This window comes from Mesoplodon mirus (genome assembly GCF_964341445.2).
Source record: "Mesoplodon mirus genome assembly, chromosome: 16".
NCBI classification, from domain to species: Eukaryota; Metazoa; Chordata; class Mammalia; order Artiodactyla; family Ziphiidae; genus Mesoplodon; species Mesoplodon mirus.
The window spans coordinates 70534033-70551932 of NC_138992.1; the positions used below are offsets into that span (position 1 = coordinate 70534033).

General features: G+C 42.3%; 1 protein-coding gene and 1 long non-coding RNA gene across 3 annotated transcripts in view; one reads left to right on the forward strand and one right to left on the reverse strand.

The window, feature by feature from the left end:
- The window catches only part of CLVS1 (clavesin 1), a gene marked incomplete at both ends in the record, with an annotated part of 139040 nt that extends 133798 nt beyond the window's left edge, over positions 1-5242 (reverse strand). The window contains one exon of the mRNA XM_082601147.1: positions 4788-5242. Within this exon, the coding sequence (XP_082457273.1) occupies positions 4788-5242 (455 nt within the window). The remainder of the gene's footprint in view (positions 1-4787) is intronic.
- LOC309791932 overlaps positions 1-17900 on the forward strand; it is a 135475-nt gene that overhangs the window by 75426 nt on the left and 42149 nt on the right. The gene's annotated exons all lie outside the window — the stretch shown is intronic.

Here is a 17900-nt window from a genome sequence, read left to right on the forward strand (position 1 = left end):
TTCCAGTTGTTTTGTTCCCCATTAAAGTACTTGGGGACCAGCTGGTCTGCACATGGCACCAACAGATACTATCGTGGTCTATTGTGGGGCTTTTATTACCTGGACTGCCCCCCCATGCTTTTCTGATATCCTGAGACTATAGTAAACATAATAGGTAGGGACACTAAGACCAGGTGACTTCTTAGAGCCTGCCAGCCACAACTGAGCTACCATGGAGGACTTTGGGGCATGGTGGCTTGGGGTCTTAGCTGTATTGTCTATACTTTTCAGGAGGAAGAAAGTTAGTAATGGCATCAAATTCTGCTGCCCTTAGAAACAACATCTTGTGACCTGATATCCTAGGTATTTGCCTGCTTTGAGTTTTTTTCTTAAGAAACAACTGCCATTTATTGACTAGTGCTCATCTATGATCATGGTCATCGCCACTTCACAGGTGAGAAACAGGATAATAAGAATTTAAGCAACTTGCTCAGGATCCTGTAGCTGGTTAGGAGGTGGCTGGAATCTGAAGCTGGCCATCTGGCTTCAGAGTTTGTGCATTTAATCACTATGCTATTCTGCCCCTTGGACACCATCAACTAGAGTAATTGGGGTTAATCCTTGCAACAGCGCCACATGCCAGATACTAGACCCATTTCCATTTGATAATATTGAGGCTCCAGAAAGTAAAAATAACCTGACCAATTTTAGCTCTTTTGTTAACTGAGCAAAATCCAGAAGAAAATAGGTGAGTTCTTTGCCCACATTTTCCCTTTCGTGGGAAGGGCACTCCTGGGCAAATCAGGCTGTGTGGCCCCGTGCAAGTGTGCAACTCAGAAAGAAACAAGAGATAGATGTCTTTTTAAATCAGATCTTAGGGGACAAGTTGGGAATTCTTGCCAATGTTGTTATGAATTTAGGTGAAAAAGATCAAAACGCTCATTGAACAAGAGGGTTTCCTTAGGTCTCCGTTACACACCAGGCTGCTGAGCTGAAATGTACACTCTGCTGACCCTGGAGGTGCCAGCTTCATTGTATGACTGAGTAGCTCAGTGCTGATGTAATCTAACTCGTTTCGGTTCAGCCCGGCAGCCTCAGGAAAGACAGAAGTCGGCTGAGGAGGCCCGTTTGTGCTCGGAGACTCCTGTGCTCTGTGGGCCCACCTAACCCTGCACGTGCCCCTGGAGGGCAACACTTCTCATCACTCACCGTTCTGGGCTCTTGCTCAGGCTGTCTGGGTCTAGATGAATGAGATTTACATCGTTTTAATAAATATTAATAACCGTTTTAATCTCAGTAAACCTTTTATATGAGGCGTTCAAATCACTTCCCAGTCATCTTGGGCTCCCCACGGGAGTCAAGTCATCATTTTGCAAAGCCGTGCTAACTCTTCAGCCCTTCAGGGTTCCATTAGGCTAGGTCTGTGTGACAGGGAACACAGCTGGGGAGAAAGCTAACAGGTGCTGAGGATGGGCAAGGGGCAGATCACACTCGTCGGCCCACTTCTGTTCTCAGATATTGTACGCCTGTCTCTATTTTTAACTTCTGTACCATCTGTGCTCTATTATATTTGTAGTGGGAGGTTTAATAGTGTTTGTGATAATACTAGAAGCTAACATGAATTGTTTACCATGGGCCAAGCAATGCGCTGTGTACCTTAAATGCCTTGTTTCATTCAGTCTCCCAACTACATTATTAAAAAACCATCAAGAGGTTGCTTGTCCCAGGTCATATAACCAGTAAATCACATGACAGTATCCAGGTTCAAACTGAGGTTTGTTTGCTTCTGATCATCTTTGGCTATCAGTAAGATAGCCTTATCGTTCACCTTCTTGTTAAAGCCAAAGTGGTTTGGACCAAATAGTATTCTACAATTTGAAACAAACTGCCTCAAGTAGACCCAGCTTTGGGAGGGGTAGGAGGGGTGGAAGAAAGAGATTGTGTGTGTGTGTGTGTTGTGTATGTGTGTGTGTGAGAAGAAAGGGACTCCTTCAAAGAACCTAGTGAATCAGGAGCCTATAAAGTGAATTTTGAAATCCCTCTCCATCCATAGGATCAGGCTGAATGAGCTTCACATTCATGAGCCATTAGAGCCAGAAGATCTCTCAGGGATGACCTAGTTCAAGCTTTTTATTTTACACCTGAGGAAACTGAGGAACAGAGACGTGAAGCAACTCTTTCAAGGTTATCTTATTCATAAAGATTTGAATTATTCCCTTAAAGACTTGTTTCTTCTTGCTTCTTAACACAGTTTGAGGTACATACAGACCAAAGACTAATAGAAAACAAGGTATTTCATGATGATTTATCTCCTCATGTGTAAATCATCGCTTACTGGTGTCCTGTGCATCATCTGTCTTAGCAGATACAAGTTCTCCAACACGTTCAACTAAGCACAAATGAAGTCAGCATGATCGTTCTCCAGAATCATCAAAGTTTTCTGTTTCGAAATCCAAAATGTTCATGTGCCCTTTTCGAGAGGACAGCTGTTCCCTGTAGTTTAAGACTCATGTCCTGTGTTGATGGTTTACATCTCAAAAGGAATTCTCCTGTGGTAGGTGGGAGTTAGCTGTCTATGTGTTTGCACCATAACTGGACAGTGGGTGGCCCAAGGGGTTGTTTGCTGGAGGGACCTTGTATTTTCATCGTGTTCATCATGTCCTTGTGCCTTAGCACAAACCCTGGCACAAAGTCTACACTTGTCACATCTTTGTTGAGTGAATGGTATATGCGTGAATGTAAAGACCTGGAAATCTTTCTCATCAGTAGAGCATTGTAACAAGAGGCCCATCCTTAATGCTTATGGAATAACAAAACAGAGACATGGCAGGGCAGCCCAGGCCTAGGTGCAGACCTGAACAATCTCTAGACTGATAGTGTTAAAACATTCAAATACCTTTTCAGGAGTGGATTGCTCTATTCCGGTTTATCAGCCAGAAAACAGCCAGTGGTCCCTAAGGTGTCCCATCCTAATCATCATTTTTAGGAGGAGGAATAGTCATATGAGGCACTAAAGGGGCGCCCTAGAAATTCCTTTTAATTATATTTGGGGGAGGGGCTCTTTGGTATATTTTTAAAGTTAAACGTATGTTTCCCCAAATACCATAATTTCAATATGATACCCCTGTGAGAGCTCAAGCCACAGGTGAAGTTTTGGAGATTAATTCATGCATTCTTTTGCATTCAACATTTATTGCCTATTGGACCATGTGCCCAAGAGATAAACATGAAAAAGGCACAGTCTCCTCCTCTTAAGGAACCTGCAGTCTTGGGAGCAGGGATAAGAAAAAACACACAAGCAAACACGCAATTACAGTAAAGCCAGGTTATGATAACTTGCTCTCAAGTCAACCCCACTCTGTATTTCACTAGTTGTGTGATATTGAATGAGTTACTTAACTTCTCAAGACCTTGTGTCATCAAATGTAACATAGGAATCATAGGAACACCCATCATGCAAAGTTCTTGAGTGGATTAAATGAGATAATACATGTACATATAAATGCTTAGCAGAGTATGTCGTATGTTTTTAAAAATATTAACTAAAATAACAGTGGTTCTTGTACTCCAACTGTAACTACTTTAACGGAAATATGTGAGCAGAGGAAGGCACCTCAGTGAAACAGGTTGGGATGGAAGGTAGGTAAAGACTACCTTCCCGAAGAACCATAGAGATAGGTGTGAGTCAGTAGGCAGGTTATGTCCAAGATGGTTGGACTTGGCTTAAGAAATGGTTGATCCCTCCTTTAAGTAGCTGGTGGGGCAAGTCCAGAGGCTTGGAGGCATGTTGAAACCTCAGCTATTTAAGACAAGGCTTACACTTCCAACCAGCAGGACCAGAGAACATGGAAAAGGACAGAGGGTGAAGAAGAGCAGGAGACGCAGAAGGTGGATCATAAAGAGCTTTACGTTACTTTGAAGACCTTGCAGGTCACTGAAGAATTTTAATGAGAGGAGGGACGTCACGGAATTTTGGAAGGGTTACTCTGATGATGGTAAAGACTAGAATGGCTCAGAGGAGACGAGACCAGAGGCAGGGACTCCAGTCAGGAGGCTGTCTCAGTGATGCAGGTGAGAAATAATGAGAAATTACGCCAGGGCAGTAGCCATGGGGGCAAAAAGAGTGAAGAGATCTGAGGTGGTTTTAAGAAGAAAGGGGTAGGACTTGGCAATTAATTGGATGTGAGCAGCAAGGGCAAGGAGCAGTCCAGGAAGACACCCAGATTTCTGGCTCGAGAGACTGGAGGGATGGAAGAGTGGGGAGAGTGGGAGAGATGCTGCACTCAGTTGGGACATGTTGAGTTTGTGGTTCTCTATAGGACTTTCTGGGAGAAATGGCTGGCAGGCATTTGGATGGGAAGGTCTGGCACGCAGAAGAGAGGTCAGATATTAAAGTCATGGAGAGGATCCAAGAAATTAGTTCATGTGTTAAAAACACTTGACTTAAAGCCATCTACTGAATCCATTTTTGTTGTTGTTGTGAAAGATGAGAACCCTAATGACAGAATATATGGTTCTTCTAGAAGACCAGGTTTCAATTTTATGAAATGACCCACTTTGATGAATAGGATAACTTCTGAGGTCTCTTACAATTCTAAAACTGTGATTCTTTTGTTCCAAAACATTGCTGTGCATCTGTAATCACCTAGTGATGACGGTAAAAGACCTGTGGCCTTAAAATTCTCTTTGTGGACATGTAGAATATATACTTTTAAATAAGAGCCCATTATCTGTAAAGGCATACAGCCCCAAACATGCAGTGACAATGCTTATGAAAAAGAAAAAACAAAGACACTATCTACATTTACCTACTCTGATCCCAATTGGCTGCAAACAGCAGAAGAATCTTCCTGCCATAGTGATCGCGGTTTTCCAGCACTCCAGGGAACCCATCGATGAGGGCCCTTTTAATGCCAGGATCATCAGCCTTGAAGTTTTTGAACATGTCCAGGTTTAGCTGGCGGTACTGGAAGTACTGGGCCAGGAGTCTAAAGGCATCTGCTTGGTGAAACTTCCTGGCTCGGAGAAATCTCAGGATGAAGGCATCATCTGTGCGTAAAAACCCAATGTCAGGCCTGGTGATGATCATGTCCCTGACTTGCTGAATATCCTGGTGTAAAACATCTGGGTTTTCATTCAGTTCTAGGCGAGCTTTCTCTATAGTCTCTGGGCTGAGTCCAGCCTGTAAATGGGTCATCTTGGCCAAATCTCCTTTCCAAGTGCTTAATTTCTGATATTTGGGAAGAAAAGAGACTGGTCCCATTCACGTGATGGTCTGCTGAAACTGTGGCCCATTCAACAGTTATTTTTACTACCAAGCTGCCACTGAAACAGACAAACAGAGGGTCTTCTTTATGTTCCTGGAAAGCAGTAGGACATTCAGGTCCTATGTGGTGGCGGCCATCCCAAAGAGAAGCAAAACCAAGGCCATTGCTTACTGCAAAACAAATGCACACAAGAGAAACAAACAGAGGTGATACAAAGAAAGTCTGTAAGTTAATTGGAACTCAGAAAAGCAGTATATTAATGCTGCAGGTCTGATTAGAAGAATAAAGGGTATATTTTCTTTAAAAGAGGGTATTTGGCATAATTTTATGATTGACAACTTCAGTGTGTAATATGCAAGTATTTGCAATACATTTAGGAAGTTTTTAGTTACATTGACTAGTTAACATGATAGTGTATGGTCAGATTAGTAATAGATTGCTTTTTTTTTTTTTTTTTTTGCGGTACGCGGGCCTCTCACTGTTGTGGCCTCTCCTGTTGCGGAGCACAGGCTCCAGACGCTCAGGCTCAGCGGCCATGGCTCACGGGCCCAGCCGCTCCGTGGCATGTGGGATCTTCCCGGATCGGGACACGAACCCGCGTCCCCTGCATCGGCAGGCGGACTCTTAACCACTGCGCCACCAGGGAAGCCCTATACATAGTCTTTTTCATATTCTTTTCCATTATGGTGTATCACAGGATATTGAATATAGTTCCCTATGCTCTACAGTAAGACCTTGTTGTTTTTCCATGCTATATATACTACTTTGCATCTGCTAATCCCACACTCCCAATCCAGCCCTCACCCACCCACCTCCCCCTTGGCAACCACCAGTTTATTCTCTATGTCCCTGATTCTATTTGTTTTACAGATAGGTTCATTTGTGTCATACTTTAGATTCCACATATAAGTGATGTCATATGGTATTTGTCTTTCTCTTTCTGACTTGCAATCCCAATCCTGGGCATATATCCAGACAAAACTATAATTCAAAAAGATACATGCACCCCTATGTTCATAGCAGCACTATTCACAATAGCCAAGACATGGAAACAACCTAAATGTCCATTGACAAATGAATGGATAATGAGGATGTGGTACATATATACAATGGAATACTACTCAGCCATAGAAAAGAATGAAATAATGCCATTTGCAGCAACATGGATGCAACTAGAGATTATCATACTAAATGACTGAGTGTTTTAATCCCCTTGGATTTTTCTACCTAAATGGTATACAGACAAATGCTCATATTATTTGCATCTTTCTCATTTTAAATATAAGTGTTTAAGCTCTCTCAGACATTGGTTTGCTCTAACTTAGAAGTTCTAAAAATCAGAACATATTAGGTGTAAAAAAACTTGCAGGCATGCATTTTTTTCCTAGCTTTCCTAGATCAAACAGTATGTGCAATAAGAGGCAGAATATTTACTTCCAACCTAATTATTAATGCCATATCACACAAAATAATTTTAAAGACAAAAATGATTCTTTTACTTAATTTAGGGCTAGCAGTAATTTCTTCAGGGAGACAATCACCTCACACATTTCTGCTTTATATCACCTTTGTGATGTGGAGGAGATGAAGAGCAGTTCAGGTAACTAGTATTCATTTTCAAGAATGAATATAGAATAGTAAAAATGTTTATTTACAAAATGCTGGCCTTGTAAACTAATTTGTAAGAAAGTAGCACTTAGCTCTGTAATGTGTGAAAATAAGAAGTATGACAACATCTTGATTCTCACTGATTCTTAAGGACTTAGAATAGTAAAGGAAAACAGTGCTATGCACTAGTCCCAGGATTGGAAGAATCTTGAAAATACATCTAGTTCGATACCCATCTGATTTAAAAATTCCCTCTCTACTAGCCTCACCACACTGCTTCAGAATTCATCTCTACACCCCTTGCAGTCTATCTTGGATGGCTCTCCCCAGCCAATGACCAGGATGATCGTATAATTTATTATCCAGATTTAGACACCAGGGGTCACTAATAACAATAATGCTCAACAACAGGCATAAATGGGGACATTTCCAAGCAAACCCAGACAGATGAGCACTCTACTAGTGAATGACCTTGCTGTTGCTACTTCCAGTAGACAAATTTTGGTAACCTATGATGGGCGACCCCATCAGCATTTGGTATTGATGACTTCATCCTTCTTAAAACTCTCCCATTTCCCCACTCTTTTCTGTGATCCCATATACCCTCTTTTTCTCCAAACCTCTGTCCATTCCTGCTCCATCTTCTTCTGTGCTCACCACGTCCATATGCTAGTTTCCAGGATCCAGCCGTGACTTAACCACCTGCATGTGGCTCCCTTCAGTCCATAGCTCTCTCCTGACCTTCAGGCTTACTTCCACGTTCCAGTTGCTTACTGATCACCCCCACTTGGATGTCCCCTAGACGCCACAAGCTCAGTATGTTCAAAACTGAACTAATCATCGTTCCTCATCCTGAATCTGCTCACCCACCTCCGTCTCTTACTGACTGACATCATCTCTGTATAGTTTCCCACGCTAGAAGCCTGGGACTCAACTATTATTCCACCTTCGCCCTTACCGCCCACATCCAGGCAATCACTTCCGTGATGTTTCTTAAATCTTCCCTGTCCTTTCCATCCATTTTCACTGTCTTTGTTTAGAGCGCGTCTCCACTCATCTGTTTAGTTCTGCAGCATTCTCCCTATGGTGCCCTTGGGCCAACCTTGCCCTTTTCTTGTCCATTCTCTGCACTACAATTGAAATCTGCTCATGTCACTGCTTGATTGACAGCAATCAATAGCTTCCAGTTGTCCTAGGATGAAATATAAAACTCTGTGGCATGGTTTCCAAGACGCTTCATCATCTGGTCCCTCTCTGTCTCTCCAGATTCACCCTCCAGCCATGCAGCCACACCGAGACACTTGTAGTTTCTTCTCTCTTCTCTGGGCCTTGGCAAAAGATGCTCCCTCTGTCTAGAAAAACCACTGATTTACTCCTCTTTCCCCTTCAGGAGTCACCTTGGGGATCCTTTTCTCCAGGAACCCTCCCACACCTTCAGAGGTCACAGGTAGCCCGCCAGCCCTGACCACACCTCATGTTATTGCCATGTTCCTCTCTCCCCTCTCACTCTGAGCTCCTTGAACAGAATCTCATTAATTACCTGGATCTTACTCCTCTGCGTGTCCCCAGTGCAGCGCCTGGCACGCACAGAGGGTCCGTGCCACGAGCAGAGCCACTATGTTGTGTTCACTGCCTATTCGCAGTGCCTGGAACTGTGCCTACACTGAGTAGGTGCCATATATCTACGTACATATAGAACCAATTAATCAAGTAGTCAAAATGTTGTTTTAACGAGTCAGTGGTTTCCCCTGCTGTTTGGGTACCTCTAGGACTGTTTTCCTTAAATGAGGGTGTGGCAGCTGCCTTTTAATTTCCTTCCTCATCTACAAAGTATTTTCTTCCTAGAAGAAGTTAGCCCAGGCACACTGTACTTCAGACCATTGCCTCTTTGAAGCATGCTGGGTGATATTCATGGTTCCAGCCATGGCACAGCGTGCTCAGAGCACAAGGCATAGCAAAGGCTGGTCCCTGGCAGAATATTTAAAGCTGCTGGGAGCAAGTTACTTATCTTGCAGTTCAGGGAACTCAACAATGTTTCCAAGACAAATTACTGTGAGTTCAAGGGGAGAGTTGAGGTTGCATTTTTCATGGCCCACTTCCACACATAGTTATGCCTCCAATCTGCAATCTCTGAAATAAATGTGTTTCAGTCTATATCTTTGTTCTGTGCTCAGCATACAGTGGAAGCTGCTGGGGAGAATACCCAAGCCAGGGTCACTGGGTTTCATACTTAGGATGAAATAGACATTTTCCATTAAAGGCAAATCCTTCATTTCAGAAGTCTGAATAGACTGCTACTAAAAATAACAGCTTCAATTGATAAGATTTAAGGCACTAAAAATGCTATGCTATACAAGAATGTTCTCCAGATGTAGCATTTTCAACGGCAATTTTTTTTGTTCACGTGAAGGATTTGGTTCTCATTCAACTTTTCTGAATTGGTCAAACCAGTATAAAGGATACATTGGACTAGGTATCACCTGAAGAAGTAGGAGCGGTTTCTGTCCTGGTGGTAATAAGAATTGCTTCAATTTATTATTTATTATAACTCTTTATTATGTCCCAGGCACTTGCATGCTCTCTTTTTTATATAGTGTATTATTTAATCCTTAGAACAACTATACGAGATGAGTATATTATTGTCCCCATTTTTCAGTTGAGGAAACAGGCACAGGAGATGGTCAATGACTTTCCCTAGGTTACGCAGTTCCCAAGAGTCAGAAATGGGTTTAAGCTTAAGTAATAGTTCTGCTGCCCCGTGTTCTTTATGACTGTGCTATTCCACCCTTATATGTAGCAGAGAAGGTTCTAGTATTTACCACTTAAGACCTATGTGACCTTCAGCAAGTTACCATCCCCGTCAGACCCTCACTCTCCTTCCCTAAAATTCCTTCCAAATTCACTATTCTGTAAGCCTAAATGTGCCTAAGGGGTTAACAGACATTTTTAGGTGGCCTAACACCATACCTTACAAATGTCCAGTTACCATCTTGTCCTCAAAGTTCATCAGCGGATGACTGGAACTATTTAAAATCTACCTATATATGACTTTTCCGGCTATCATTGATTTTTGCTCTGCCTTTACGTATTTTCCTATGGCTAAAATGACAAATCAGAGGCCCTGCATTCTATTTGAAGGACTGATATTTTGGCATGCCTAGTAGAGTTCCAAGCATAGCCTGGGCATTGAAATGTGCTTGATAAGCCAAAAGGGCACTTTAGGCAGATTCCTATGAGCCTCGGAAACTCTCTCTTCCACTGCTGGTTGGGTCCGAAATGATTATTTATTTAGAGATTGTTTCAAATACATGAAGAGTAACTCACTACACTCTCTGGGGAGCCCAGGGTAGAAGCTTACTTCCATTTCTAATCCATGCTTTTTCTCATGAACTAGAAATTTAGGTAGTGGTATTTTTGTGTGAGGGGGAGGAAAGAAGAGTCTCCATATCATGATGTTTGAAATCATGGCATCCATAGATTCCAGACTCATACTTCATCTCAAATTTACATTAGAAAAAATACATATTTGTGTATTTCCTCATACAGAATTCAATCTTAAGAAAGTGTATTTGCACACACACACACACACACACACACACACACACACACACTTATAAACACATACCCTAGTCTTTATGAACCAAGGAGTCTAGGTGGAAAAATCAATTCAGAAAGTATAATAATTCAAATGAAATCTATTATGGTTATTTTATAATCTATTATTCTCATTTATTTCATTATCCTTAGAAACACACATTAAATATAGGATAACAATCAGAATAATAATAACCATGTCTTACCTACAAATATGTACATATGTGTATTATTATTTCAAAGCATTTTACATCAACTATCTTTTTCATCATTACAATGATTCTGCAATAGGTAGAATAAAGACACTTCCCTGGGAGATGCTGAGAATCATGTGAAATAATGTAGGTAAAAGTGCTTTGAGGGCTTCCCTGGTGGCGCAGTGGTTGAGAGTCCGCCTGCCAATGCAGGGGACAGGGGTTCGTGCCCCGGTCCGGGAGGAACCCACATGCCGCGGAGCGGCTGGGCCCGTGAGCCATGGCCGCTGAGCCTGCGCGTCTGGAGCCTGTGCTCTGCAGTGGGAGAGGCCACAACAGTGAGAGGCCCGCGTACCACACACACACAAAAAAGAAAAAAGTGCTTTGTAAATGAAAAGCTCCAGTTTACATTTACTGTAATATTCTTGTTGATATCATAGTTCTGTTGTCTCCAGGTAGATAAAAGGATGTTGAAGCCTAGAACAGCTAAGCACCAGGCATTAAGTCAGATAATGAGCTGGTGTTAAAAGTGAGGGAAAAAACAGACAAGTATTTGTGACTACTTGTTACGTGCCTCGGGCTTTGGTATTATATAGTCTAATCTCCACACCAACCTTTAAAGCTAGGTTATTACTTATTACATAAAAGGATAAATCTGAGATTTCGATAGATTAAGTGTAGACGGAAGAGCAAAGATTCGTACCCAAACCTGCCTCACTCAAAGCCTGCGTTCTGTCCATTGCCCTACCTTGCCTCTCCGAATAGGTGCTTTCTCTTTACCAGCCTGGGTATCGGTGCTCTCAGACTCACTCACACAGCAAGCACAGACCTACACCCCACCAATCCTAAGGAAGAATGTTTAAGAGATGTAAACTTGGCCAAATTTGGGAGGAAAGAGTATATTGTCGTCATGACCAGAAAGATGAAATCTATAAATCCTCAATATTGTTTGAAACATAAGAACATCAGTAACTAATGAACAATACCTCAAATATTTATTGCTTCTGAATGTTCTTGATAATACAAAGAACAATTTTAAATACACATAAATTTAAATTAATGCAAATACAAAATGAGAAACTATACCTATATTTGTTTCATGGGTTTCTTTTATAAGAAAAAGATGAAGAATGAATCTCAGTGATAAAACTTTCCACCTGAAAGTCTAATCAACTACCTCAGCCATCAGTAGGTGTGAAAGATGTGTTTCAAAATTTTAAATGTATATTGAATTAGGTTAACCCTTATGGCTCTTCACCTTTCTAAAATCTCACTTCTAATTTTTTAACTGAATATGTATTTCCCCCCAGGAGTGCTGAAAGGGATTTTTACACTGAATGAAATAAAAATAGATGCTGCTGATATATGAAAACCAAAATCAAAAGTCACAGTGAGCAAAAACCTTTTCTTAAGTACAGTTCTATTTGAAATCTTTCCTGAAAGATGACATGCTCCCCTACTGCCAGGGGAGCCTATATTTAAATCTCAGAGGTCGGTTGATTACAGTATTCTATGGTGCTGACCCGAAAGGAATCTTATTTCCAAGCGATGAATTTGAGATTGACCATTAGGGTTTGTAGGACTTCTCTGCATAAGTGCTGGCAAGGGAACCTAAGCCTTGTGAGTAACAAGTTGAACTTGAATCCATTGACTTTCTATCAAACGTTAGCCAACTTGCAGATATGAGCTACCTATACCCGGGGCAGGGAGAGTAGTCTAGAAGGATAAAGGGGAGACCTTTAATCATCTGAAAGTGTAGTGTGGCCAGAATTTAGCCCCTGGCTCATGGTCCACTTTCTGTTGCCTTTAGCTCAGTAGTAGCCCAGGGCCTGCCCTTGCCACATAAACATTCACTGTATAGACTCCCTTGGCTCCCTTTAAAATAGCAACTAAATACACAGTCATCGCCCATTTGTTCTTGCTCTTAAGAAAGATTAAAAGTAAATTGGAATGAGTTGTATCACAGTAGAGACACCGAGAGCTTCTACCCAAAATAGATGCCAGATCAGAATTAGAATAGGCTGGGACTCAGATGAAGTGAATTTCTTGACAAAGGATTGTGTCCTGTTCCAGAACAGTCTTTAAAATGTTTGTCGTTTTAGTTTGCTTTGGGGCAAATAATACAAGGAGTTAAAGGGAAAGACAACTTGTAAGGAAGGCATGGGATTTTCTGGCCTCCTAACTGTGTTAGGTAGAAAAGTTTGTAATTGAAGCAGTGGTTACCTTACACTTCACTGTATTTTAAATAAAGAAAGTCTATAGGGGAAAAATTACTGAGACATGGAAAATTAAACTGGAATGTTTTTCTATGCCATTAAACTATCCCCATAAGAAGTCACTGGCAGTCAATGCCCCAATTTTAAAGACAGATTCATTGTGCTGCTTAGGAGCATCAATGAGAAGGGAAGGAAAACAAAAACACTTGGAAGAAGGTATGTCTCTCAGACTCTTTTTGAGGAGGAAGAACTGGAGGAATGTGAGAAAGGCAGGGCTCACTCAAAGATAGCCGTTAAACCCACTGGTCCCCCTTTTCCACTCAGTGTTTTCCCCCGCATATCTATGTGACTAGGACTCTTTTTCTGGGTGTGATTTGGCAGACTGAAAGCAGCGGGAATCAGAATGAAGAAAACTGCCTGGTGAAAATGAAAGGCCATAGAGGTGGGAGCACAGGGGCTATTTGCATAACTTCCTCCTCAACTAGAGCTATGATTTTTGAGCTCTTATGGCCTCAGAAGTTGGGGTGGTTTTTGCTTTGTTTTAGTGTGAGTGCCGTTATTTAATAATCAGACATAAAGGTGGGCATGTTGGGCTTCCCTGGTGGCACAGTGGTTGAGAGTCCGCCTGCCGATGCAGGGGACACGGGTTCGTGCCCCGGTCTGGGAGGATCCCATGTACCGCGGAGCGGCTGGGCCCGTGAGCCATGGTCGCTGAGCCTGCGCGTCCGGAGCCTGTGCTCCGCAACGGGAGAGGCCACAGCGGTGAGAGGCCCGCGTACCGCAAAAAAAAAGGTGGGCATGTTAAAAAAAAAAAAAAAAGAAGGAATTTGTTCTTTGCCGTTGCTTCTCAAAGTATGGTCCATGGCTGAGCAGCCTCCGCAGCTCCTGGGGCTTGTTGGGATCTCAGATGTCAGGACCCACCCAGACGGGCTGAATGGTTAAGCAGAATCCCCGGTCAGTTTGGATGCACATTAATGTTTGAGAAGCGCTGACCTAAAGGATTGATAATCAGAGGGGTTGAGAAGGTAGGTTAATTGCCCCTGAATTCAGAGCTCACTCCGTCTGCGGACAGCAGTGCTACCTGGTCCAAGAGGAGAGTAAAAGCACTCCCAGTGTGCTTTGGGAGCACTGACACTCACAAAAGATCACTTCATTACTTGTTCTCAAACATGCTGGCATGCTCTATATACCAGCCAAAAGCAATGAAGGAAGAAAGGAGGAAGGAAGCAAGTGAAAGCAAGAGAGAAGGAGAGAGAAAAGGAAAGAGAGACAAATCTTACATGTTTAGTTTGATTTATCTTGTCCACACAGAAGACTAGATGTCTTTCATTTCTAGAGCCTGGGATTGGAGTTCCCAAGTGCCATTTCCAGGCCCACGGATTCTCTCTTACTCCCTCCAAAACTACAAACTAGGGAAAACAGCACACTATGTACTTGACACACATACAGGTGTGGAACTTTACGTAAGACATTTGAGCAGTAATACAGGCTGAACTGACATGATGTTATTCTAAGGAGAGTAGATGGAGAGAGGTCTGAACAATACCTACAAATTGGAGATGAAGACAAGAGTGGATCATCTCCAACACATATGGGGAAAACCCTACTGGTCAGAAGTCAGGAAGAAGAAAGCTCACAGGGAATTAGCCCCCCGCACAGAAACTTTCATGTGATAACAGGTCCATAAAGGGGGAGAATAGGGTTACCCGGCCAGAGACAAGATGATAAGGGGCTGTGGGAATCAGCAGAAGTAGTGGAGAATATTGAACTTATTAACTGAATAAATGAAAGCTTCTTTATGGAGAGGAGAGTGACCAGTTGATTTCTACATCCATGAAGAATCAAGCCAAAGAAAATAAACTTCCATTAAGCTAAGAAAAACTTGGATTGAAAAATAACCACAGTTTTCTCTAGAAAAATGTACACTTGGGGCTGACAGTGGAGGCTACAGTCTTAGAGTAATACTGTGGATCTTCTCCTGAAATTTAGTCCAGTAAATAAACAACTGGATAAAATGAACAATAATCAAAACAATAAAAATTTGGGAGAAAGTTGTAATGGGGAAAAGATCCCTCTTAGCTTAAGGGGTATTTCTGGGCTGATTGCATGCGGCCAAACTTCATACTTTGTATACCCATTCTGCTGTGTTACATCCCCTGGGTCACCATTTAACGGGAAAGCAGACAAGATCCAAGTCAGCCTGGATCCATTTACTAAGGATGCCTCTGCTGGGGAAATGTGTAAAATCGTGAATAGACTTCTCAGGGTTACTAAGGTGTCCCTTTGTGAAACCTGCAGAAGTGAAAAGACACCACCAATTCTGGAGTTTTATGTTCCCCCATTTGGGAAATGAATGACCTTCCAGCTTTATACTCCATGATTCTAAAGGATGCACCTCTCTGGGAACATGTCTACGAAAATGTTATGATGCCACTCTGCTGGAAAATGTGTTTTCTGTTCACCTTTAAATCCATCATAAAAATGAGAAAGTTCTGTTATTGAAAATATGAAAAAAGCAAAATATCCCTTAATAGAAAAAACAAAAGAGGAAGCCAGGATAGTGGCACTTTAGAAAAATTAATGAACTCAGTATAAAATCTTAGTCAAGGAAAAGCATTGCTTCTGAGACAGATGCCTGTAAATCTCATGGAAGCAGCATTGTTTTGAAATTTCCCCAGCCACAGGAAATTGTATGAGGCACAGGAAGAAGCAGCATTGGAGGCACTACATTCCTGGCCTGAGTTTCTGGTTCAAGCAGCTAGAACTGGCAACATACACATTTTTTAAAATTGTCTGGGCTGAACCGTTCTTTGCAGACAGATAAGGGAGTTTTAAGAATCTGGTTGCTTGGGGACTGGAGAAGTCCAGTTTACTGTGGATATTACCAATCTAAGAACAATATATAGATGACCAGATTTCCTTCCTCTCTGAAATCCATTTCACCAGGTATTTTCACTAGTTTTCTTGGTTTGAATTCAAAAGTGAGTGAATTTTAGATGCAGATAGAATTAATTCATAGCAGTAAATAACTTTTGACAAAATGCTACTATTCCTCATTCAAGAAGAGTATTTGATGTGAATTTTTCCTCAAAACTTCTTCCAGCAGATCCTTGTTTGTGACTATTTTTTTTTTGACAATGCCTCTGATAATGAGCAAGCTGATTTAGACAAAACTTGCTTCTTTTTCTTTTCAAAGAGGCAGAATAATTGTACAATGGGGATTTTTTAATCAGCCTTTTCTGTGCTTTGGTTTAAACTTGGTTGTTACATGTGACTGACATTATTCCCATATGAAATTATAATCCATCTCATTTTTAATAAAGATGCTGATTTTATGAAAAACAATTTGCTAAAAACCCCAGCATTTTGCTGTTTGGTAACAATTGATTAAATGAGTACCCACGAAAAGACTTTTATTTATGACGGGCTTGGGCACTTATTTTCTGAGGTTTGTTAGCTCTCATAAACAGATGATCTGGCTAAATCACAGAGGTGCTATGACTTGTGTTTGAACCTTCAAGATATTTGAAGACCCTAACTTCCTTTCAGCTGAGATAGAAAATCTTAGCACTCTAAAAGCAGAACCTCGTAGGACACAGTTGCATAAAATGCCTTTTCCATTTTTTTTTCCACTCTATTACCCTTTAGTATTATAGGAAAATGGTGTTATCGCCTGATTACTGAAAAAGCACACAGAAATCTCGCCTTCCAAATCCGAGTCAGTCCTTGACTAGGATGAACAAAGCCAGGCCATCTGCTCTGAATATCATTACTACTTTGGCCATTTGGGCAAGGGATCTATCTTCTCTGCTTCAAAAAGAGGTTTTAGATTGGAAAATTGAAATTAAATAAGTAGACAGGAAGAGACATTTGGACAAATAACACTTTCCAAAGAGAGCCCTATTTGTTAGGTTATTATCATCATGATCATTTTAATTTTCATTCTGGACACAGAGTTAACCTTTGGGGTCTCCATTTTACAAAACATTTCAGTAAAAAACTTAATTCCAGAGTTTCTGCAATAAACGCTTAGGAAGGAAAACCAGCATGTGGGTGAACATGAGTCATCAGTCACCACCACCCCCCGCCGCCGCTTCCTGGTGATTCTCCACTGGAAAACCAGAAACATGGATTGAGTTTATACAGCTATTTCACCGGAATAATACTGTACCGCAGGCCATGTTAATTTCCTGAACTAAACAGTCCCTAATCTGCTGAAAGGCAGCTGGCTAACTGCTGGTGTCTAGCAAGTGCCCCATCTGTCCCCCTGCCCAGGGTCTCTCTCTACTGTCTTCACTTTCCCGTTCTCTCAAGCAGGCGTCTCTCTTTGTTTTCAGGGGTTTGGTCCACCTGAACTTTCCTTTCTATGCCTGAAAACTTGGGCTCTTTTCCTCTATCCTGCGGACCTGCGGCTTTGTCTAAGTGACAAGGCACAGTTGTGTTGACTGTAGTTACGGCGCTGGTGATGGTGGAGATCATGACGGTGATGGTGGAGATGGGGGGCTGATGGTGTAAGGAGCGCAGGCTGAGCGGGCGCCGGGAGGGGGGGCGGATGGACCACGGAGGCGGTGGAGAGTGGGGTGCGAGAGGGATGGAGTGAGCAGGGATTGCAGATGGGAGCTGTCCACGCACCGAAGTGCTGAAACGCCGCAGCCATGGCATCACAAGAGCGGAGAAAGGCGGGGAGGCGCTGCAAATATAGAAGGGAGAAAAAAGGCAACAAATACCTTCACGCGGCTGCCCAGCCTTGCTTTGGGAATGTGTTTCTGCAGGTGTCCTCGTTGCTGAGCTGAGTGGGTGAGATCCCCTATTCTGGCAGGTTCGGGCTCAGATTTCTCTAGAAAGCTGTGAATGAGAGAGAGCCCTGGCTCTTAGGGGCTGTGATTTTGGTAGGAGGCGTGTGCGCCCGAGACTCTGTCCTTCTGTATGGAGCCTGGCTTTCCCCTGGGTCCTAAATGCCTCCGCAACGTCGGTTTTCCCGGGTTCCGTCAAGACAGTACTAAGAATTATTGTAATTTTGTAACATCTGGGACAAAAAGTAT